This window comes from Lonchura striata, chromosome 3 (assembly GCF_050655825.1).
Source record: "Lonchura striata isolate lonStrDom1 chromosome 3, ASM5065582v1, whole genome shotgun sequence".
Classification (NCBI taxonomy): domain Eukaryota; kingdom Metazoa; phylum Chordata; class Aves; order Passeriformes; family Estrildidae; genus Lonchura; species Lonchura striata.
Window position 1 is genome coordinate 89518378 of NC_140705.1, and position 24363 is coordinate 89542740.

The 24363-nt window shown below is 48.8% G+C and overlaps 2 protein-coding genes across 10 annotated transcripts in view; one reads left to right on the top strand and one right to left on the bottom strand.

Annotated features, from left to right (window-relative positions):
* BCL11A (BCL11 transcription factor A) overlaps positions 1 to 6518 on the bottom strand; it is a 75241-nt gene extending 68723 nt beyond the window's left edge. For 4 of the 6 annotated variants that reach the window (XR_014953949.1, XM_085575768.1, XM_085575769.1 and 1 more), the window contains exons 1-2: positions 4756 to 5265; positions 1 to 330 (exon numbers count right to left, since the gene is read on the bottom strand). Coding sequence is in view for 5 of the 6 variants with exons in the window: in XM_085575768.1 (XP_085431894.1) it covers positions 1 to 330; positions 4756 to 5092 (667 nt within the window). In the remaining variant the exon portion in view is untranslated. Of the gene's footprint in view, positions 331 to 4755; positions 5266 to 5976 lie in introns of those variants that run through there. The other 2 variants (XM_077781988.2, XM_021527508.3) reach the window with 2 other exon arrangements.
* On the top strand, positions 327 to 24117 carry LOC146767999 (uncharacterized). 4 transcript variants are annotated; one of them, XR_014953950.1, is made up of 2 exons: positions 327 to 3318; positions 20488 to 24117. XR_014953950.1 is itself a non-coding variant. In XM_085575771.1 (2 exons), exon 1 carries the CDS (start codon positions 6387 to 6389, stop codon positions 7821 to 7823), a length of 1437 nt encoding a protein of 478 aa, XP_085431897.1. In that variant the 3' UTR covers positions 7824 to 22949; positions 23090 to 24117. The 4 variants fall into 4 exon arrangements, 3 of the variants coding, with proteins under 3 accessions (XP_085431897.1, XP_085431898.1, XP_085431899.1); XM_085575771.1 differs by lacking the exon at positions 327 to 3318 and having other exon boundaries at positions 6387 to 22949; positions 23090 to 24117; XM_085575772.1 differs by lacking the exon at positions 327 to 3318 and having other exon boundaries at positions 6387 to 21087; positions 22476 to 24117.
* Positions 24118 to 24363: the final 246 nt, after the last annotated feature.

Genomic DNA, 24363 nt, shown 5'->3' on the forward strand with positions numbered 1-24363 from the left:
CTGCTATATGTTCCTGTTTAGGGCAAATTCCTCTAGATGACGTTGATAAACAATCGTCATCCTCTGGCGTAACCTGGATGCCAACCTCCACGGGATTGGATGCTTTTTTCAGCTCACTTGGTGAGGGTGAAGGTGGCTTATCCACAGCCTTCTCTAGGCAGAGACTGCCATTGCATTGTTTCCGTTTGTGCTCAATAAAAATAAGAATGTCCCCCAACGGAAAGTTCATCTGACACTGGCCACAAGTGAGGAGGTCGTGGTCCCCTTCCGGAGCTCCCAATGTGCCATGTTCAGGTTCGTCATCAGTGAGAATGGCTTCAAGAGGTTCGGCTGCAGTTTGAGAAACAAAAGGAGAATGGTTAAAGCTCTTGGGAAAGGCAGTAGGCATGGGGGGAGGAACGCGCTGAGCTCCCTCTTCATGAATATTACACCCCGCTCTGGAGTCCGCCTGCTCCCCCCCGACCAAACCCATGCAACACGGCAGTCAGCACGGCACCGAGGACAGGGATTCAACAGTTACAGGGAAGAGATTTTGCAGGAGCAGCTGTAGCATGTATAACTCGGAGGGAGAGCACCACAACTGTCTCCGTGTTCCTACACGAGAACACATTTCTGACTCCTTGAATGATTTGGTGCTAAAATTAAATGGATAGGCTGAAAGAATACACTGCAAAACTCTTGTGGTACTACAACAAGAAGGGAATATAGTGTTTTATTGCTGAATGTATTATTTATGTACATGAATTCAAGGCTAAAAGCACTGCAGACACTCTCACACACATGTGTGTGTATCTTCCACCAGCCAGACAAGATCCAATTTCTAAAATTCAGAAATACAGTGTAGATAAAAGGCATTTCAACATACACAGACACCGTACATTCCCTGTATAGGCTGTGCAGATAACGTGTGCATGTGTGTAAAAGAGAAGGGGGAGGGCCAGCCTGCACGGGCGTCTGTGGGTACATACAGATGCCGACAAACAGGGCACATCCAGTCCTCAGAACACACGTGCAGACATAAACACATGGATTTGTGTCACTGTCCCCATCGGCCCGTTTGCAGCTTCCAATTTTAAAAAATCCTAAAGGCAGTAGTTATACACAAAGTGGGGAGGCTGGGGAAGGAGGAGGGTATGAGGCAAATAAATAAATAAGTATCTATGGCAGAAAACCAAAATTATAAAAAGCAAGTACAGCAGAAATGCCTGCAGGGTGAGGGGAGGCACCGCTCACTTTTGAGCTACTCCTCAAGATCCAAATAAACAGTAAATTCACCACCAAGACCACTCAGAGATATTAGCTGGATGGGGTATTTTTTAGTAGTTATGGAAATACGGCAATCAGTCATTTTGTGTTTTTTAATCCTGAAGTAAGGGAATACCTAAATTATCTTGCACATGTTAGCACTCATGGCCTTCAGCATCTAAAAATCAGCCTGGCCAAGCAAGTGCCACATTTCCTCACAACAGTGAGAAGCACCTTCTTTAAACTCAAAATACCTTGCCTAATGTTGTCAAAGTTGACAAATTTTCTGAATGAGCTCCAAAAAGCTTCATTATGAGGCTATTTCTGCTCACAGAATCATCAGTGGATGCTTTAACAAGGCAGACTCTGCTCTCTTTTCTGTTGGCTTTTTTTTTTTTTTACACGTTACATTTGCAGAGAAATACCTTGGCAATCTCTGTTCAGTCTCCATCTCCATCGCCTTTCACGAGGGGAAAAAAAATAAATACGAGCAGCATGTTGGTGTTCCTCTGTCTGCACAACACAACACGCACGCTAGCAGCAGCGAGCAGGAGAGGGTACTACAAATACAACCCACCTCAAAACACTGCCAGGTAACGCAAGTGAGACAGAATACAACTCCTAAACAGTTAATCAGCCTGACCTTCTTTAGCTGGCTGCCAGTTTCACATTTAATGAACTTAAAGCCACAGAGAATCAAAAAATAGATTTTAATTTGACTGCACAATATTGGAACTGATTTTGATAAAGTGCAAAAATCCAGTGAACTCAGGTTAAATTTATTTCAACCCTACCTAGGCTGAATATTGAGGAGGAAGATCTGGAGTAGCTCCCAGTTGTGCTGTGTAAAATAATATTGAAAGAGCACACTACACTACCTCACCAAACCTCAGCTCCAACTAGGACACAGGGATCCAGTCCATCATTTCTTGCCTCTAGTACTACTTCTAATTTAACGTAAGGTCAACCACAGGAATATGAAGGTTACATTCGTATTAATAAAAACAATGTCTTAATCGCTAGGGCTTTCTTCTAAACTTACAGACCAACAGGAGAGGAGGCACAACGTGCGTCTCACGCTCCTCGGGAAGCCGGCAGAGGAGCGGGGTGTTTCTGAGGGATTGCCGGGCATGGCGTTTTTCTCCCCAAGCCGTTCCTTGCGTTCGGACCGAGGGAATAAATTATTTCAGGTCTAATTCCACCGGTAGCTCGCTGCTCGCCGCAGACAAAGGTATTTTGCAAATCTAACTTCGATCTCACTGACTCTTCGCAGCAAAACGACACAAAACCACCCGTGCTCCCCTTGCAACTGGCTTAGTGAGGAGCTCTGCATAATCATTACTCAATTATAATGTTTTCCTGATTCCTTTCTGACGCTGTCATTATTATTTAGCAGGGGAAGGTAACCCGCTGCTTCGACACCAGACAGTTAAAAGTGGCACTGAGCGAAAAAAGACTTTGCTAAAAGTCTGTACGGACTGGGCTGATTTACAATCAAAACCAGGAAATGAAGTGGTAATTCAGAGGTTGCTGATTACACCTCCACATTTCACCTAATTAATTTTATAGGAGGCAAAGTTCTTGAAAATAACAAGATGATCAAATGTACAGATATAAAACCTGTAACCTCAACATTTTCTATGCTCTTAACGTAAATTATTGCTAATTAACAAGAATTATATACCAAAGTATGAAATACGGCTGGCACTGTGTTCGCTGCAAAACATTTGGCTCCCGATGGAGGCAGAGCCAGAAAAAAAATGCTTTTTATTATTACTGCTACTTTTAGAACATAATATAAAATACCGGGATTACGAAAAAAACCACCAGATTTCACCTGGTTTTGCCTCCGATTTGCAGGATGCATCTTTTAATTCTGGGGCAATCAAAATTCTCTGGCTGGGTCCCTAATCATCCGTCTTTATTTTTCATGCAAATTGCCCTTCCACCAACATGTCTTTTCAGCTTTCCCCCTTCGCCCTCCTACTCCCCCCTTTTTTTCCCTGTTCCCAGCCACCAGAACAACCGCACCGGCAAAAGAGGGATGGATTTTGGAGTGCCGGGAGAAAGGAGGTACTGGGGGTGATGGGGCGGGGAGGGGGGTGCCACAGTACGGTGAGGAGAAATGCCCGCGGGGCAATGCAGATGCGCTGCTGGGGCATTTTCCTGCACCGTACCGTGGGAAGGATGGAGAAGGGCTGTTTAATCCCAAGTTTGTGTCTTCGGATCACAACGGTGCGAGGAAAGGGAGACTTGGGGGTACAATGGGAACCGCCAACACGTTATGGGGAGGGAGGGGAAACCCGGGGAGGGGGAAGGCGAGCATCCCCGCTACCTCCCGGAGCAAGCAAACTCCGCGCAAATTAAGAACAAAGAAGAGGGAAGAGGGGCGTGGGGGGGTGGGGGGGTGGATGGGAGGGAGCTGGGCGCCCTCCCCCTCCCGCCGGCCGGGAGGCAGCGGAGGAGCCGGCCAGGTTCAAGTTCGCGGGGCTGCCCGGTTGTTTGATCTCGCTGTGCCTCCTAGCGACCGAAGCGGGCACGGATCCCGCCCGCCGCCTCCGCCCCGGCCCCAGCCCCGGCCCCGGCCCCGCCGCCGCATCCCTGGCGCGCCGCTCCCTCGGCCCGGCCTCCCTTTCCCCCCCCCAGCTCCCGGCCCACCCACACCCCCCTCCCCATCGCCGGGGCGGCTCTCGCCGGAGGAACCCCCCGGGCCTGTCCCGGCCGCCGCTCCTGGCCCGCACGTGCGCGCACTCCGCGCCGGCCCGCGGGTCTGTCGGCGGCGAGAACCGGCCGCGGGATCCCGCCCGTCGCCGCTGCCCCGGGGGCCGAGCCTGAGCCCCCCCACCCCCTCCTCCAGTCCCGCCGCGACCCCCGTTCCCCGCATCCCACTTCCACGACTGCCCGGGAAAAGCACCCCCGTACCCCATTTCCGGGGGCGGGGGGGGAGGCATGCCCATATGCCAGCGATGCTGCGCCCCATCCCTAGCCCGGCAATGAAAAAAAAAAAAAAAAAAAAAGAGGCGGAAAAAAAAGGCTTTCCGAAAAGTATGGGGAGAAAGAGACGGCGGGGGGAGGGGCTGAGCCCCCGACACCCCCCGGGTTCTTAGGGCAGACTTTGGGCACTCAGAGCCCCCGGGCGGCCCTGCTCGCGGCGGAGCGGACGCCTGCAAAGAGCCAGCGCTGCTTCCTTCCCTCCATGTGCGAACCTGACTGCAATGTTTGGGCGGCCGTGGGGGAAGAGAAACCGCGGCGGAAAGTTTGGGGGGCTTTGCGAAGGGCCGAGGGAGCCGGGGATGGTTGGCAGGAAGAAATGGCCCTGGGTCTTCTGCCATCCCTGGGAGGGAACAAAACCCGTCGGGACTAATGGGAGAGGGAGAAAGGAAGAAATAAAGAAAAGGGGAGGAAAGGAGTGAGGAAAAACATGCAGCATTTCCCCTTCCCCCAGGTTCACCCCGAGGAAAAGGGGATATTTTTTTTTCGCCCTTCCTTCCCACCCCCCTCGCCCCAAACCTTTCCAGCTCGAGTTGCCTTTTGTTGTGAAAAGAGCGCTCCCGCTTATCTTGCATCTAGCCCTGGTGTGTGTGGCGGCGGCTGGAGGGAGGGACGGAGGGAGCCGGAGAGTTTTTGTTGCGAACGGTGTGGTGGGGCTCGGGGTTTGTTTTTTCACTCCCGGGGAGAGCGCATTTGGTTTGGGGTTGAAATGCGGCGGCGAGAAAGGGCCGTTCGCGGGTGTGAGGGTGCGAGTGTGTGTGTGTGCGTGTGAGCGCGCGTGTGTGCTCAGCCCGGGCTCGCTCTCGCCTGTGTTTGTTGGCAGGAGGCTCCCCGCACACGCGGTGCTTGTAAACATTCAGACACGAGATTTTTCCCAATCAAAATCCACTTCCACTTTTTTTTTTTTTTTTTTTTTGAAAATCTTCCAAAAAATAGTAAGCGAGAGGGAGAACGCGAGGCGAGGGCGAGGAGGGAATCCCAGCCGGCGCGGCGCGGCTCGGCTCGGCTCCCTCGCCGCCCGGTGCCGTCCCCCGCCCCAGCCCCAGCCGGAGCGGCGGCGGGGCGGGCGCGGGGCGAGGTCGGGGCGACGGAGCCCCGCACGGCGCCGGCCCGAGGCGGCGGGGAGCGGCGGGACGGCCACCCCGCACCCCGCGGCGGAAACAAAAGGGAGGCGTCCCCGCTTGGCTCGGCTTTGCCTCCCCCCCCGCCAGGAGGGAGCCGCGGGGCGAGGGGGCGACCCCGCCGGCAGTCGGGGGGGCTCCGGCCGCCGGACTTTCTCCGCGCTCCGCTCGCCCGCCCATCCCGCCCGCCCGGCCACCGCCGTGTCCGGCGTCCAGCCCGCCGCTCCCGCAGGAATTTCTTCCCACTTTCGGCCGGTTGTGCCCCCGGCAGCCCCGCACCTCGTCCGCGCCTTTCCTGGTGCCGGGCGAGAGCTGCCGCTCTTGCCGCCAAAGAGCGCGGAGAGCGGGAGACGAGAGGAGAGCGTGGAGCGGGGCAGCGGAGTGCGCGCCGGCGGGCGAGGGGCACGGGCAGAAAAAGAAGAAAAGTCATCAAGGTGATTAAATTAGAGAGGCAGAAATTGCCCGGAATGCTGAGAATCCCGAGCCGGCGCTGAGTTAATTTTTTCCCCGACTCGCTCAATGGCTCTCACTTTTAATTTTTTTTCCCTACTCTCTCTCTCGAATTAAAAATTAAATCAGTGTAGGGTAAATTAAATAAATTGCTCTCCGGGTTACTTACGTGAAAATTCCCGTTTGCTTAAGTGCTGGGGTTTGCCTTGCTTGCGGCGCGACATGGTGGGTTGGTGGCTTCGGTGGCTTGTGAGTCGCTCGGTTCACATCGGGAGAGACGGGTTAGAGAGGAAGGAGACTCCAGAGAAAATATCTTCATCAATGTCTTTTGACATCCAAAATAAATTAGAAATAATACAAAGATGGCGCAGGGAAGATGAATTGTGGGATAGCAGTCATGGCTCTTTTTTTTTTTTTTTTTTTTTGTGCAAGGAAAAAAAAGAGAGAGAGGGAGAGGGAGAGAGAGAGAGGGAGAGAGAGAAAGAGAGAGAGAGATGAAAAAAATGGCAAAAGCCCCCCTGAGCTGCAAGTTCAAGTGCGGACGTGACGTCCCTGCGAACTTGAACGTCAGGAGCCTGGATGGACAGAGACATACAAAACATGGGCAGGGCAAGCCGGGGAGAGGGGAGGAGGGAAGGCGAAGGCAACACCAATGGACACTCATCAGGGGCTGGACATGAAAAAGAGAGCAGGACAAGCCAATGGACAGTGATCGCAGGGGGGAGAGGGGAGGGGGCGCGGCGGTGGGGGGTGCACCGGCCGCCCGGCGCACGCTGCCGAATGGAGCCGAGGGGCCGGGGGCGGAGGGGGCGGCGGCCGGAGCCGCGAGTGGCCGCGGAGGAGCGGGTGCAAGAGGGGACCCAGGAGAGGGGCGAGGGGCGGAAATTAAACACACACTCGGGGAGAGGGGAGGAAAAGGAGCGGGAGAAAGCGAGCAGGCAGGCAGGCAGCGGCAGCTCTCGCACGCACACCCCCGCTGGAAAAGCAAACACATCGGTGAAGCCAGAGCCGGGCAGAGAGGGCTGCGGGGCAGGCTGGCCGCGGGCTGTGCCGAGGAGATGGGGGAGCTGGGGGAAGCCAGGTAGGACCGGAGACCACCCAAAAAGCAACGGGGGGGGGCATCCGGCTCCCGGCTTCCCCGCTCGCCCCCACCCCCCCCCCGCCATCCTCCTCGAAGCTGCCGAGTCCCCTCCTCCCGGGAGCTGCGGCCAGTCCCCGGGGGACGGCGGCCCCGCGGGGAGCTGGGGGGCGGCGGGGCCTCGGGCCGGGCCGCGGGAAACTTCGGCGGCCAGCGGCGGCCCTTGCCCCGGGGCGGGCGGGGGAGCAGCGAGCGGAGTTTGGCGGGCGAGGAAGCGGCAGCAGGGGAAGAGAAGCCGCAGGAGCTGGGCGCTGGGGGAGCGGAGGGCGGCGGGACCTCGCGGGCTGCTCGCGCCCGCCAGCCCCGGAGCCCTCCTTCCTCCCCCGGCAGAGCTCCGAGCCCTGCCCGCAGCCACACGCTCTGAACGAAAGCGAAACGTGGGGCTGCTGGCGGCGGGGCGGCGCGGGCAGCGGGCTGGCAACGGGGGAGGGCGGGAGAGTGGGGGAAGCGAGGCGGCAGGAGGCACCGAGAAGTGGCTGGAGTTGGGAGGATGCGGCGGCAGCGGCTGCAACTTCACCGAAAGGACTGGGAGCGAGGCGGATGCTGCCGGCACCGGGAGGGATCAGGTTGCGGTAGAAATAAGCTCTGGAGGCGAACGGGTGTGCGGAGCAAAGTACGGCTGTGGAGGGGAGTGCGAAGGGCTAGCCGTGCCTGGGACGGCGGCGGACAGCCGGAGAGGAACGCCGGGCGAGAGCCCGCGGGGCGAGGAGCTGCCCGCCGCCGTAAGGGACACTTCGCCGGGCAGAGCCGCGGCCGGCCGGGGGAGCGAGGGGGCGGCGGGGGCCGGGGCTCGGCGGGGACCTGTTGGCGGGGCGAGCCCGGGCGCGCACCGGCGGAGCTGTCAGGGGCTGGGGCCGAGCCGCTCCGCCGTGGGATAGTTTCAGCTTCCCGCCAGCCGCCCCCCGGCTCCGCCCGTCGCCGCTCAGCGCCCCCCCCCTCCTCCTTTTGGCTCCCGCTCCCCTCCTTCATCCACCGGCACGGGGATGCTCCCCGCGGCTGCCGGGCCAGGGTGCGGGAGCGGATGCGGGACGTGGCGGAGGGACCCAGCCGCAGGTGACAACAGCGGTGGCTTCTGAGCTCACGCCGCTCGCAGGGATGGCTGTGCCAGGCGTGCACATGTCCCTGCGCGAAACACGGGCGTGTGGGTGTCTGTACCGGAGATGTAGATATATATATATATGGGGCTTGATTTATATCTAATGGCACGTATAAAGCTTTTGAAGGTGGCTGCAATGTAAAAAGTAATGACTTTATTACCCCTGAAAGGTTCTGCGGTTCGCAGTTAACACTCCTCTGAATTACAATTCATTACGCTCTCTAAAGCCAACCTGCATCAGAACACCTAGCTGTGCTTATTCCCAATCACAGGCATCGTTTCATTGATTTTCTTTTTTAAAAATCATAGCAAATTAAGAACTTGGTGACAACTAAATCTGTTTTATTATCGTACCGTGTTTGAGATTCCAGAGGTGACTTCCCAGACCGCATCTCAAAACCTCCAGTCAGGAGCTAATTTTACAGATGCTTTCATGAATAGCAGCGAGGATGTTCTTACCATCAGCATGCCCTTAATTCCAGCACCGTAAAAATGCCTCGATTTAAATGGAAACTCGCTGCCTTAAAAATAATATTTCATCTCGGCTGGATAATTATTAATATTAGCATTTGATCGCAATAGCGCTGTCTCCCCCTCGTTCCTGTACCCCCCCCCCCACCCCACAGCGCTTCGCATTGTCATGTGATTGGAGGGAGATAACAAACCTAAAGAAAGAAAAGGAGTGAGAAGACATTTTTAACACGGCATGACCGCAGATTAATAATGCAGGTGGGTTTTTATTTCATTGTATTTTTAGGGTAAGGGAACGAGGCTGTTTAACGAGCACTCATTGGACACAAAGTGACTGTATTTACAATCCTTGGCTTTCGGTGGGTAATAAATTATGACAATATTAAAATTATTTTCTGGCAGCCCAGTTAACTGCGCTGGGGACTGTAAAGCCCCTACTGATTCCACTTATCCCTTGTAATTGCGGTCCATAGTCTCGCTTCAAACCTTTTGCTGTGTATTGTGTGTAAACTTTTAGCTAATATACTTTTTTTGAATGAAGGGACTTTTCTCGGTACTTCCTGCCGCATACATTTTGTCTCTGATCTCTGTATTTAATGGCCAAGTCCTGGTTTATGCTTTATAATGTGTTGACAAGTTTTCTAACAGACTTTCTGAAATAATGCACATATATTCACATCGGTTAGAAACTCCACAGTATTTTTAGAGTCGAGTAGATCTATATCCTAATGCACTGAGAGGGAGTGTAAATCATAGAGGATTTCATAGCCCTTTCAGTAGTTTTCTGTATGAAGAATGAGCAGCGTGGCCTCCAGACGTAACCTTTTAGAAAAAAAGACAGTGCTTTTATTTTATTGTGTAAAGTGCTTTTAGCTTCAGGGCTCGGAACGTGAATGTGGTCAACAAACAGCTCTTGCCAGGGAGTTTGCTACAGCCCAGCGCCGGGCGCTATGGGGAGGGATGCGGGGCCGCCCCCGGCCGCAGGACCGGGCTGAGCCCCCCGAGACACGGCCCCCGCCCCCGCCAGTGTCCTGGGCTCGGATACCCCGCGGAAAGGGGGTCGGATGGCCCCCGGCGCTGCCGGAGAGGCTGATGATGGCAGCAGGGTCAGCCGCGGCGCGTCCGGGCGCAGGGGGCTGAGCTGCCTCCGAGCTGGCCCCGGCTCTGGCAGCAGAGACAGGGCCAGAGGGCACAGCTGGGGCTAGGAGCGCCCCAGGGAAGCTGTGGAGCAAGGGCGACGCACCCCATCACTGTCCCACTGCACCCCACAGGCTGCACCTCTGTGACACATCGAGCATCTCCAGCCCTCTCTGTACCTCCTGCACGCTGGCGTTCCCTTGCTGGTTTGTACTAACAAACCCACTGCAAGTGGCACGTGAACACAGTGAAAAATGCCCAAATGCTGACTGCTAACACCTAGAAACCCTGGCAGATTGGAAGGGCAGGTGAAAAAAAAAACACGGGCCAGCACAGAAAATGACCCAGTGATACTGTTCTGTGCACTGACACAAACTTGTGTCACCTCCTGCTCCTCCACAGCCCTTCTTTGTCCAAGCTGCAGGGGATGCCTTGCGGTCATGCTGCAGTGTTTGGACTGCTGTCACCCTGGTCGTGTTATCAGCTACTCCTTGGCTGCGGACTCCTAGCCCCAGAGCAAAGTCAGGTGGAGGAAATGTGGCTCTACACCTCAGCAAATTCTGAGGTACACGCTGAAATCAGAGCCATGGTGGGTTTCAGGCTGTCTCCTGAAAGAGGAGGGGAAGCTAACCTTAGAGAAGGATCTCTCATTAGCTGAGTGCCCATCCTGGCTCAGGCTGTCCCATGTGAACCAGAGCCCTGAGACACCAGCTCATGCCCTGGAACAGCTGAGACCAGAGGTGGGCACCCATCCCTGTCCCACAGCAACGGCAGTAACCTGCAGCAGCAGGACAGAGTGCCCAGATGAGAACATTCATGCTGTAAAAATCAGTCTTAAGATTTAAATCTGCCAAAATGTATCTGTCCCTTTCCTCACACCTCAGCTCTCTGCCTGGGAAACTGTGGTTCTCCCTACATTCAGGCACCTGAGATTCTTAGAGGTTGCTGTAGAAAGGGACATAAAACTAACATTTAGAAGTGTGGACTTCCTCCGTCTCACAGGCAGGCACCCAGGGCTTGGACCTGAAGGTGCAAAGGAGCATGGCACAGTTCATGCCATGTACTGCTGTCCCTGCCTATCTGCTACTTTAGTGACAGACTTGGCAGTGGGTGAGTTCAGCAACTTCGGTGGGCAAATGTTCCTGCTTCGAAGCTCCAGCTGTCATTCACTCTGAGCAGGAATCTCACTTGCCAGCATTACAGAACATTAGGACCAAACACAAATTCCAAAACTCTGCCAGTTCCCCGGAGCCGGGCTGCATTATGTAACAGCAGATCGCATGGGGTGCTTTCCGACACTGTCTTGATAGCCTCAATCAGGCGGAGGCAATGTGGGTGGAACTCTTATCACACCAGGCTGACTCCCGTGAATGAGCAGAGGACTTGCACGTTCTAGAAATAGTACGTGCATTAGTATTCCTGTAGGAGAAACTTGGGTGAGCTGCTTTGCCTTTTTTGCCTTTTTTTTTTTTTTTTCCTTTTTAATAAAGGCTTAAAATAAACTCTGATTTTGCAAGCTCTTACTAGCAGGCACAGCACACACAGCAGCGAGTCCGTGCAGGATCACAGACATCTGAGCGCCAGGTGACAGAAAGATTTCGTTATCGGCTCGCCCTAGGCAGGACCTGGAATAAAACCCTGAATTGGGGAGACTTTTTTTCCATGGGTTATTCAGCGAGGCCTGGCATTTCAGCCTGCCTCTGCTTGCACAGCACCTAGCACGACGGAGCCCTGAACCTTGACTGTGCTTTCTGGGGATCACTATAAAATAAATGGCACAAAGTGCTCAGGGAACAGACTTTAAAGTGGCAAAAACCCTCCCTTGAAGCACACAAAGTGTTTTGCTTGCGTGTGGGCAGGCAGAGGAAGGCATTACTAAAAATCTCATTTTTAATCAGATGTTTGATTTCAGCCAAACTGGGTTTAGTTTGCACTACTTACTTAGTTGTCATATTGTAGGTTTAATATTTCTACATCTTGTTATAAGTAAACATATGACCTGCCCCTGAGCATTTCTGTGCTACATTTCAAGCCAACATGAGTTAAACTATGTGCATTTAAAACCTCCCAGAACTTGACCTAAAATGCAAATCCATACAGTCTTAATTATTGCAGCACCAGCAGCCACGGCACAAGTGAGGTAGCTGAGCTTTTGTTACTAAAGAGGCACAGTAGTTATGGTCTGTCAGTGCTCCTATTACAATCCCCATCTTGAAGAGGTTATAACTTGGGCTCTGTAAATTTGATTGAGCTGAAACTTGGGACTCCAACTGTCAGTCCAAATAGGGAATTATCTTATAAATAATTGGCTAACCCATTGCTTGATTCACAGACTTCCATAAAATGATTTTTAATGGGTTTTAATGTTTTTTTCTTTTACTGACATCTAGGGTATGAATTTGGTACTTCTAGCTCTTCTGAAGCCCCATACTCAATAGAATATGTATAGATACCCCAGGTAAAGCTACAGCTACCACGAGGATTTCACAGGGCACACCTACCACCCTGACCCACCTGCGTGTTCCTATACACTGAGAAGAAGCCAGGAACAAGAAATGACACTTTAGTTATCTCCAAAGAGGGTCCTAAATGTGCAAGATAAAGAGAACATAAATAAATATATTTGCTAACAGTTTCTTGGAGTCTTTTAATCTTCCTGGGCTTTATCTTTCCCCCAGAAATGTGTGGAAATGAGTCCTACCTGTGTGCTGGCATCACTTAGAAAGAGATGAGCCACTCAGCTTTGAATATTGAGCCTGAGTTTAAATACTGGTTTGTGTTACAAAGGATTTTGCTGATAAATGCTCCCTACTTTTCCCTAGCTTTAAACTTGAAAAAGTCAGTTTTTATCACCTCAAATCACACTAAGACAAAAAGTACATGTTTAGTTTAGATGCAGACTTGAGATTTTCCTTGACCCTACAGCAAACAAAGCCCAGCCGAGGGCCAGAAATACGAGCCACAAGTTGTAAGTGGATTGCTCTCACAGAGCTGGATCCCACAGTTTCCATGTCCCTCTCCTCACACAGTTAAGGAGCAGGGACACCTGAACTCAAGAGCAGCATCTCCATTTGTTTCAGGAAGAGTTTTGACCAAGCCTGGTTGCAGCCTGGGGCTCTCACACTGCAGGGCTCTGTCCTGTGTGAGCCACTCCAAAAGAGAGCTCTGTGACAAGCCAGGTGTTCCATGACAAGATATCCCACACATCCAAATCCCCCCCATCTGTCTTACAGGAACCCATGAGGACACAAGTTTGTCCTTTTGAGACACTGCTGAGATTCCAAGCCATGCATCTAAGCAAGGTCACTGTGTGCAAGCCTATGAGCAGTATGAAGGCAGGTCATTGACACAAACAGCTTCTTAAATTCTTGTTCTGACTTGAGCTGGTAAGGGCACTTCTGTGCAAGACGAGATCCAAGGGGATCAAACTCTCCTGATGAGGAAATCTGGAAAGCCCTACTCTGGATGTGGCAGGCAGGGAAAGGCAAACATTTTGCCTTGAAAAATAAATCCAGCTATACCTCAAATCAATTTTAAAAAGTAGAATAACAAAAATAACTCACTAATCTGAGAAACCCAACATCAGCAATCAAAAATAAATTATTTCTATTGTGAAATTAGTTTTGCTATACAATATGAAGAAAGATTTAGTTGTTTATTTATGTGCTGCTTCCTAGCAGGCTTGGTGTGAGGGACAGTAGAAAGGACAGTGCAATAAAAAAGGATTTTCCTCCTCTAACTCTGCTTGATATAGCCCCTGCCAGAGGAATCTGCTTGGCCTTGGGTACTGCAAAATTCTTAAGCACATATTTATCTTCGGGCACATCAGCTGTACTTACATCCTTAAAGTAAGCATGTACTCAAGCATGCTGTTAGATTGGTACCTTAACATCTTCTGTAAATAACTCATTGATTTTTAGAGCTTCAACTTTTAGTCACATAGAATGCATTGAACTGAAATTTAACATACACAATCATCATTCTCTATATTCATTTTATATTACTATTTCAGGTGACATTTAGGTTTAGCTTTTAGCTTCAGCCAAGAAGAAATTCACCGGCTTTGCAGAACATGACATAGTTGGTGTGAGGATCTTTTCTAGATGAAAAAGAATTAATAGTTGAGAGAGCAGAGTTATTTCTCTGTGCTTAAAAATATGAACAGCCTTACTGTGGGTTTTCTCCTTTGCCATATTTATTCTACACAAAATTTCAGCTTAATTGTTAAAATGCTTACAATAATATTTTAATGCAACTCTCTGTAGTCAGAAGAATAAATTATTATATAGCCCAAAGCTGCACAGAAAGACACAGCACTGAGGGGGAGCAGTAGTGGTGGTGAATAACCTGTGATAAGAGCCCACTTCTTTGAGCAGTTTGGATAGTTTTGCCACCATTTGTTATTGTCAGCACACATAATTCTGTCAGTGCAGTATGAATCCTGGTTGCAGTGAAAAGAATGCCTTCTCCCACCAGTATGAATAAGATTTCACTCAATTAAAATAAAGTGCAAGTATATTGTATGGCATTACATAGAAAGCTGATGTGCATTAAATATGAATGCCGGGGTTGGGGGGAGTTATTGTACTAATGCTATTGTCTGTTGAGCAACTATTCCCCAGCATTTAAAAAAGCAGGGGAAATTAAATAAAGAAATCAGAAATAAGTACAATGTTTGATATTACCATACTGAAATTAATGTATTCACAATTTAGACTGTAATTTGCCCTATCATATTTAGTTTCACAGCATCTGAGAGCCTGGAGAGAGAATAGATGTAAACACATGGAGAGAGATCTCCATGCACTGTCTGTCCTGACACACACCTCCCTCAGACGTTTGGGTGCTATAGATATCCACAGGGTAAATCCAGGCCATACAGAGCCCCAGTCTGTAAATGCCATCCCCCACAGGCAGCAGGGAGAAGCTTGGTCTAAGATGTGGCTGGAGCAATGGGATAGAGCAGATGGGATCCACTGCCGTCTCCTCCTGAACAGTGCTGAGCAGCCTCTCAGCACGGGGTTGGCACACTGCTTGGTGCTGCCCAGAAATAAAGGGATCTGAACACTTAGGGACATACAAGGACACAGCCATGGCCATTCCTCTGAGGAAGGCCAAAAGTGCCTCACGATAGGTGTGTCTTAGTCAGCCACTGCACTCAGAGCCAATAAAAGTGAAACTATTCTCTATTTTCTCTATTGCCTCTTATATTCAATGCCATACCGCACATCTGTACATTGCTTATGAGCGGGGCTAAAAAATACCTGTACCGTGGCACTGTACTTTTAAAGTGCTTGTTCCATGCCTTTCCCAATCTCCAAGGATTGCTTGCTCCTTGACTTACACATTCAGTGACTATGAGGAGGCTAATTATTTTTCCCTGAAGTGACCAGTGCTCGTCTCTAGCACGGACCTCACATTTTCAGCCGCAGAACTTAAAAAAACTGAAAACACACAACTGCTTTCCAATCCTAAGACAAAAGCCACTTTGGCAAACAAATGCCCTGCCATGGGCTTTACCAGGCTTTACTCTTCCATCAAACCCCCCGTGCACGTAGAAGCCTCTTCGCCACTTTTGAGAGGGGGGTTCAGTGTTTTCCTGTTACCTTTCCTTCCTGTAAAGCAATCAGGGAGAACGGCAGGAGGCACCATCAATATGCAAATTGCTGCCAGATAACTGGTTTCGCTGGTTCCGCCTTGGGAAGCGGCATCGCCGCCGCAGGGGCATCCGGGGGGCGCGGCGGCCCCACCGCGCCCGAGTCCCGCCGGCCACGCGGGGCCCCGGAGCGGGGCTCGGCGGCAAGGACCGCGCTCCTGCGAGCCCCGCGGCTTCCCCGAGCCCTCCCAGCCTCCGCGGGGCCTCATACGGCCTTCCTCCGTGTGCTCGTGGGGGCTTCTGCTTGGGCATTCCTTTTGCAAGGGATTTATATCTAAGTGCCCTTCGTTCGCCCTGAGAAGTGCTGGCAGTTTGATGTCGCCTGTCTCTAGTTAGAAGATGAAGATTTTCGTGCCTCCATCGGCTCACCTGAGAGGTGCTCCTAGGCATGGAGTAGGAAAAAGAGTGGCTCAAATCTGAGTGGCATTGCAGACCTGCTCAGGAAAATCTGTGGATGCTCCCATGTGGATCTGTATCCAAAGCACACATCCAGGCCTTCTCTTTTCTAACTCAGCATTTGAGGGATGGGAAGGGAGCCGGTGGTTTTTAAACTAAAATGAAACTATAATTCACAGGTAAGCATTTGCAAAAGTACATGAGCCCATTTTTAAAAGTCACAAAGAAGCAGATCTCAGGTGGGTTCTGGGTTTGTTCTGCTGGCAGATTAAAAGCAGCGCTGCTCATCACACCAGCCTTCTGCAAGGCATTCATCAAAACCGTGGGAGTATTTTTAAAACCCCACCGAAGTAAACCATACAGCTAATTTATAAGCATTCAGATGTAACTCTAGCACAAATATCCCTATCAGTATGGTGGTGGCCCTATATAATACAATAAGATGCAAGTCAGACCTGTGACTGTCTATTTAATGCATAATACGCGTTTTTAAAATTGCCTGGAAATATATTCATATTGTAAAATCTAATGGTTCAGGTGGAGCTTTTACTCTTGATCAAATAATAAAATTGTTAGAGACCACTCTGTCATTCCATTGCTCATCAACCTCCATGAGGACTGTTTTACATTCCCGTTTAAATAGGACAGGAGAGCAAAAAAGGAAAACATAAACCACAGAAGAGTTACTACAGACATTAACTTTTAAGCCAGAAAAGCAAAAGAGCTGAGAAAGAAGCTCCATTCTGGGGGAATTGGCTTTGTCAGTCTGCATCCATCGAGGTTTCCTGCAGCCAAAGCCTCTGGATGCGAATCGCATTAGGATAAGGCTGCACTCACTAAGTCCCAGGGGCTGTCTGGGGCAAGGTGTCCTTGTTTGGCCTCCAAAATAGCTCCTTCCTGTGGATTTCAGTCTGCCAGGGAAGGGGACTGATGTGGACAGATAGAGCCTGTGGACAGCTGAGACTCCCCCGTGGGTGGCAATGGCCTTGTCCGTGAAAAAGGAATCTGAAGTGCAGGCTAGTGATAGTAATGGTGATTACCATTAAAGAGTGGAGCTTTTCATTACTGAAAACTTCAAATAACTCTCCTGAACTATATTTGAGAGTTTTTTTTTTTTTTTTCATGTTAACTCTGGGTTTGATTGCTGAAAAAGGTTGACTGCTAGAAAAGGAAAACCAGTGCAGTGCACAGCAGTGGGGAATCGAAGCCCTTCTTTACTAGAACCCCTGCCATATACATACTGTCACTCACCTTCCAGACACTCAGTACAACCATTCAATCTATTGAATCAAGAGACTGTTTGATCTTATCTGCATCTGTGAGCTGACTGTCAACCTGCTTAGGCTGCATATTAAATCATCTATAGTAGCTGTATCAAGCTGGGATGATCTGTTAATTCTAAATTTATTAACCCTTAGAGTGCAGTCATCATGTTTAATCTAGTGTAGCCAGCATTTATTCTACGAGACTAAATCCTTCTTTAAGACATGGCTGTGCTGTAGGTTAAGGAATTGGTAACGTGGAGGAGCTGGTAACTGGGAACAGCCTCGCTTTGATCTCTGTAAGGCAGCTGACAGCACCACTGCTCCAAACACATATGTGTGCGCTCACGTCACGCTCCTGTATCCGGGATGGGGGAGCTGTACATGTATGTGGACCTAATGACATTAGCTGGAAGTTTTGCCTGAGACGAGCCAGAAAATGAGCAGCCTCGAACAATGTTTGAGCCCTGTGCCTCCAGGAGGACTTAAAATCAAAAATCAAAGAGACGGCAACCACCACAGCACAAGCTGAGGGTGGCTGCAGGTGGGGTCCTGCAAGGAGCTGCCACCAAAGCTCTGCTCCGAGTGGGCACCCGCTTCTCAACCCATAACTGCGGTCCAAACCAATTAACAAATGTCCTGGGAGTGCTGAGGAGCACGGCCATGGCAGGACACACGGGAATCTGAGTGTTCCTCCCTGTGTATGTACAAACACAGCCCGGCGCAGCCACGGCGGTGCACATGGATAATTTCATACGGATACATACATCCGCATCAGTATGTTAATCTGTTCGTTACACACACGTCTCTCTCTGCCCTTCTCTCCTGTTATCTATTATCTTTCCACATTGCCGATGGTATCAACATATTCACAGCTTTTATTTCAGTCGCAAACTGCTAGGCATGCTTCCTTTTTTGGTAATCATGTGCCCGGTATCTCTCTAATGTAGCCTAATAACAATTTTAGCATTCAGATGAAGCGATTTCATTCTGTGACTGCCTTTTCTATTAGATTTGATTCTGAGAAGCCCCAGTGGGTGCCTCGGAGGCAGAGATCTATCTGTGAGGCTGCAACCGATTCAATAGCAGCCTGAGCTAACCTTGACCTTTCCCTAGACCCTGCTCCATCTGGTGCCAGCCTGGTCCCCCCCTTCTCCTCCTCCTTGCTTCACAGTCAGCATTGATCAAGGCGGAATCGAGCGTCTATCTCCCTCCAAGGGCTGGGCAGTCGTGGAAAGGACAGCACATTTCAATATATGGAAATGATCGAGCCTCTTATGCAATCATAAATCTACATACAGCCTCGTGATTTGATATTTCATTCACCTCCAAAGAGTCTCACCCTCCCTCCCACCAGCAGGGATTTATAAACTATAAAACAACAGCTTTCCCCAACACCTGGATATTACAAAGCTTGCTGTTTATCGGGAGCGAACGCCTGGCAATTTCATCTGATTCACTTTGTGGTTTATTTATTATCACTCCGTTGTTTTCCCTGCGTGCCTGGGTTATTTTATTTCTTTCCGGGGGCTTCGCCCGCACGCCCCCGGCCCTTTCGGGCGGTGGCAGCCTCTTGGAGAGGGGCTGTCGGATGCCGCTGTCGTAGCCCCGAGGGAAGGGGCGGACGGGCTCGGCTCGATCCGCGGCTCGCAGCGGACCCGAGCCTGCGGCTCCAGCTCCGCATCCCGCTCCTCTCCTAGAGCGTTTCAGTAGCTGGCAACGAGCACAGGCTCCTACAATAAATCAGCGCCCGACACTTTGTCACCTTCCCGTTTCTGCTCCGTTTTCTTGTCGCCTTCCCCGCTGCCCCGGCCCCCCCCGGAGCCGCCCGGATGCCCCTCTCGCTCCTGGGGGGCGAGTCCCTCCCCAGAGTGGCTTTCACCGCCGAGATACTCCGTGCTGCACCAGCCCTCTGCTAGGACGTGCACTTACAATCAATAATTTTATTTTTCTTCCGAAGAATTCTGACGTAACCGCAGTTTCTCACCGCATACCAGCCTCGAGATTACATAACCGATTATGTAAAATTATAATTGCAAGATAATATATGCAGACTCTAATTATTACCTAGAGTTTCCCGTGTAGCTGTAGCCAGGCACATAGCACATATGTTAAGAGTCGGGTTCTGCAATATTTGCATAGCCAACACTTCTGGCTGGAGACGCGGTGTGGAAAAGGAAAGGATAGATATTTGACAGTACATATGTATGAGAGAGATACATTACTTAACAGGAAAGGTATCTGGAAATCTATTCCTCTCTGTTTTGAGGAATTTGTTTTGCTTTATCTCCATGGGTAGAAAAAAATAATAGGAAGAAACTGTGAATTACGTTGAAAAAAATAGATATATTCAATTTGTCAGTTTAATATTACACTTCCTCTCTGCAATACTACAAAGATTTAGAACATTTCCAAAACTTTCAGCTCTAATCTCTGCCTCAGGTTTGTTTGGAGGACCTGCCACCACATGCCAGCTAAAAATGAGTGTCAATTAATAATAAAACCCACTCTTTCTTATTCTGCATGCATATAATTTAACAGGTTTTGCGAAAACCATGGATGTAATGGTGAGAATTTTCCAATGTGTGTAATATTAACAGCTTTCATTCTAAAGCACCAAAACTTCCTGGAACAGAACTGCTCAATGTTTTCTCACTTTTCCCAATGGCCATCTCTACCTATTATTATACACCTAAAATGCAGACTATTCAGCTCCTTAAAAAGTGTGATTAGTTCTACCAAGAACATAGTTGGTAGAAACAATCTCAGACTGAGGCAATTCAGGTGAGTGTGCACTATTATGTGTGGCCCACAAAATTAGAAATAATTTGAAACAAGAAGTGGGAGAGGTTTCAGCTTGCGTTTGCCACTACGTGAGACGTGACTGGAAAATCTTTGCTACTACAATGCAATAGGATTCCTAAAGTCTCTAATTTCTGAGCTACCTGAGCAACCACATAACCTCTGCAGAAGTGCCTGACCATGGCTTGTTGAAAAGCATATTGTACTTATTAGTAAAATGTGAAATGGCTTAAAAAACAGTTTGAGCTATGAATTGCCATCTGCTCAATGGGGAGAAACAGAAAGTAACTGAATATATTTTCTCACCTTTTTTTATAGTAACATAAACAGCACTCCAGAACACTATAAACTTGTAGCTGTACCAAAGGCGTTGGTGCAGTTCATTGTGCTTCAGGCCAGGACTTTGTCCACACTGTTACATTCTGTTTCTTTTAATTCTCTGCAAATGTCCCAAGGTATTTTTCCCCCCCTACTAGGTAAAATGGCCTTTTTAATTTCAGAGATTAAAAATTTGATGCCACTGCCCTGATACAGAGCTAACCTGAGGTCTGTGCATGCCTTGAGACATCAAAATACAGGTAAAGCAGCATACACAGCTTGTTCTGGTTCCCTGTGTGGGAGGGAAAGAGGGAAGGGTTTATGTTACCCAGCTTTCATGCAGAGCTTTGGATCACTTGTGTCCATCACAAAAAAATTTGTCTTTGTCCTCTCTCCTTCCCCAGCCCCCTTTTTGCAGGGAAAACCCGAGGAAGCACTTGGGACTGCTTCCTCTGGTGTTGAGCTTTGGCAGCACCACAAGCACATTCCTCCAGTGCCTGCAAACACAGTGACCTTCCCCAGAGCTGTGGGGACAAGGCTGTGAACTCGGCTCAGAGCACAGGAGGCCTCTTGCGGTCCCAGGAGAAAGGCCCTGCAGCAGGGCAGTACCTGCCCAGGACTCCCTGTGAGCACCTCGGGAAACCATCCGTGCTGGCAGCTGCTGCTCCACACAAATGCTGTGACAGAAAGGACAAAATAACATCTTTTTGTTTTCTGCTTAGCCAGGGTGATTTCTTTGCTCTCCTTCAGCTTTATTCACCTGGGAATGTTGACTTTTTTTAACCTGTTTGTCCCGTTTCTTGCCTAACAGCAGCTCAGCTATCCTGCCCCAAACACTGCTCTTAACACCTGTGGATTGGAAAGGAGAGAGTTCCTCGAGTCAGGGAGTCATTCCAACCAAATGGAAGCAGACTGGGAGATCTTGGCTTGGAGTGAATTTCCCAAGGAGCACGAGGACAAGAGAGCTGTGAATTGTTAAATTCTGTCCCAAAGGATGAGCACATGTAAGACAGTAACTCTGCAATGCAGAAATTGTCTTCACCCTCCTGCCTGATGCTTTCTCCTCTCTGAAAGCCTGACTTGTTGAAAGAATCACTTAATAATAATACAAGGAGCAGCTTTTCTCCTCCCTCAGAACTTGGCAGGAGTATAAGTACGCAGTAAGGGAAAAGAGGAATCAAAAACTTAACAATAGGAAAGGGAAATATAACGGTGTAAAGTGGCCTGCACCCCTCATATTTTAATTTCCACCAAATGCCCCAGAAAAGCTGGGCACAGCAAAACCTCAAGATTGATATGCAAAGTGTGTGAGCTGGTTGCAATAGCTGCAACACAGCGCATGCCTAGGTGTTCTACACCTCACACACACACATCACCCCCTAGGATTAGGATTCAAATCACCTGTCCTCTGTCACTAATAAAAATGAAATATATTAGGGGAACTTTGAATACAGTGGCTTGACAGAGCATGTCGTGTCTCACGTGTGAAAAAAACACGACAAGCACACAATCAAAAAGCAGCTCCCATTTTTGTGGCACAGGATTTTTCTGTTTCAGAGACCAGGACAGCCTGAACCCTTAAACTCCTGCAGTCCCTGAGAGTGCAGTGAGAGGTGAGATCATCACTCACTGCTACAAGGAAGAAAATCATATGTTTTTATGAGACATCCAGGTTTGCTTTTTGTTTTCTTTTTTGAGTGTGCAGAACATCAGCAAAGCACGAGAAGCAGTGCTGTACTTTGAGTGGTCCTTCCCCTGCCACAGCAGAACACCACCCTGGGGTGGAAGTTGTCTATACTGGCATCTACAGGTTTGCCAGGGTTTCCCCTGTAAGTCTAAGCCACCCTAGCCTAAGATCCAGATCCTGCAAAGGCTTCTGGAAAACAGAGCCAGCCAGTATATAAGCATGTCTCTAGAGACCTAACATGGTTGGCAGCTTTGTCAGCCCAACCTGGGCGCTCAGGAAGCAAGAAGCCAGACAGATTTTAGGGTGGAAAGTGATAAGCGGTGCTCCAAATGAGATGCAAACAAAGGACAGGGACTTCCAGGCACAACAGGTTATTTTGTTCAGTGTGAATGGCTTCCATTATTGACACAAAGATGGACATTACTATTTCCAATCACTATTGGAAATTGTGTCCCTTCCTTGATTGAGGGTATAAAACCAATTCAAAAAGGTAAATTACAGCTCCAGGTGCTGGAGATAGAAATATTGTAAAGCCTGTTCAGTATGGATTCATGCAACAAACAGCAAATGCTTCAAAAATTGCCCCAACTTCAGGAAGAATGCTTTAAGAGGCTGTAAACAGCCAAATTCCAGGCACCCTCTGGAAAAGGCCCCACAGAGTTACAGAGTTACAACAAACGTGTCTCAAATCTGCCACCTCAACAGGTAACCCTGATGTTGGTTTCTCTGGAGTGCCCTCTTTCTCCTGAATTGTCAGACTGTTGGTGGAGGAAGACAGAAGAGGAAGGACTGAATGTGCCACTGTTTGTGCCATGATCTGCAGATAGCATGAGGACTTTGCTCCTCATGACTGTCCATCTGGCGCCATTCCTGAGCAATAAAAGCTCACCCACAAAGTATTTTAAAGCAAACGGTGTAATGAATACCTAAATAGTACTAATACAATACCACAAATAGTAATTACTATAAAAATACCCACTCAGTGAAAAGAGCCCCGGTTCACTGCCCAGCTCTTTCAGAGAGCAGGAGATAGGACCCACAGAGGCTGTGAGTATATTTCGCAGCAGGGTGACTTCCTCTGCCACTCGCTCTCAAGTAATTCCCCATGGCTAATCCAAGCACACCTGCACACCTTCCAGCAGAAGAGGTGTTCCAGCAACACTTGGACCTAATGAGAAGGTGAGCTGGCCACCAGAAATGGGTGTGTGTACATAGGATCAGGCACCACATGTTCTAAAAATACAAAGAAATAAAAGGATTCTATAATTTATCATTTTGTTGTTGTTTGTTTTGTTTTTGTGTATGTGATCTCTGCACAGATTCTCTCCCTTCTTCAAACTTAGAAAAGCAGGACCACTGAAACAGCCTCAAGAGCCAAATACTATCTCTGATTCATCAGCACACATCTGTGCACAAGAGTAAGAGGTGATTTCGTAAGATACCTGGAACAAAAACTCTTTATCATTTAAGATCAGAATTTGTTTACCAGGGACATTATTTAACCTAAGGAAGACAGGCAGAAATCTGAAAATCTGCCTTTAATTTACTCTGTTATGATCTGTATTATTGTTCTTGCAGTTCTGCAAGAGTTCTTGCAGTTCCCTTTACAGTAGGCAGGCTTGAGCAACACAGGACGAGCTACTTTGTGGAGAGTTGAATCCTAAGGTCTGAATTCCTGATTTAAATTTAGTTGGTTCCCAACCAGATTCACCCATTTTTTTCCCCTTTTGAAACGGTTTACTTCACAAATGTAAAATAAACACTGAAACAAGATGTACATAAGTATTGTACCCAAAGAGTACTTACAGTACCTGAGAAAAAGCACTGTGTAGAGGGTTTTTTTGGCTGGTTTGGTTGTTAGCATAATGCATCAATTATTTTATGCTATTTTATATAATTTTATTTTATGCTTTGGCATACAATAAAAGCAGTATCTGTTCATATCCTCATACCCCTACATGTAAAAATAAGGTGTCTTACACTTTTAAAAATTAAGTGTACCTTCCACTAATCTTATATGTCTTCTCTTTTTCTTTCATGACAACAAGTGCTGTTTGCTATGTGTGACTATTTCAGTGAGCTAAATATCCGTTGAAAACTCAAATAATTCACTGGCCTCATTTTCTCTAGTTGCTGCATTCAGATTAATAAACCTGTTTCCTACTTAAAATGAAAAGAGAATTCAGAAACGTTTAGCATCAAGTGAAAAAAGCAGCAAGAAAATTACTAACAGACACCAGGACATGACATATTTATTTTGTCCTGTCAATTATTTTTAAAGAATACCTTGCTTATGGAAGAAGATTTTTTAAAAACCTGGATTATTAAATAAAGATGTCCACAAACACCAGTTTCTTCATTTTTCCTCATTTTGGAGAAAGTGAGTAGTGTAATGGTTTGGGGTTTTTCACTTTATATTATTATACTTTTGCTGGTGCTGAAAAGAACTCACGTTTCAAGGGTCACAGAATAAACCTGCATAAAGCATTTATGACACCGCGGTAACGCATTTATGAAGGCAAATACTCACAGGCAGTTACGACATTAGGAAAACACCATATCAGATGTTCTCCTCAACACTTCAAAGCTGCAG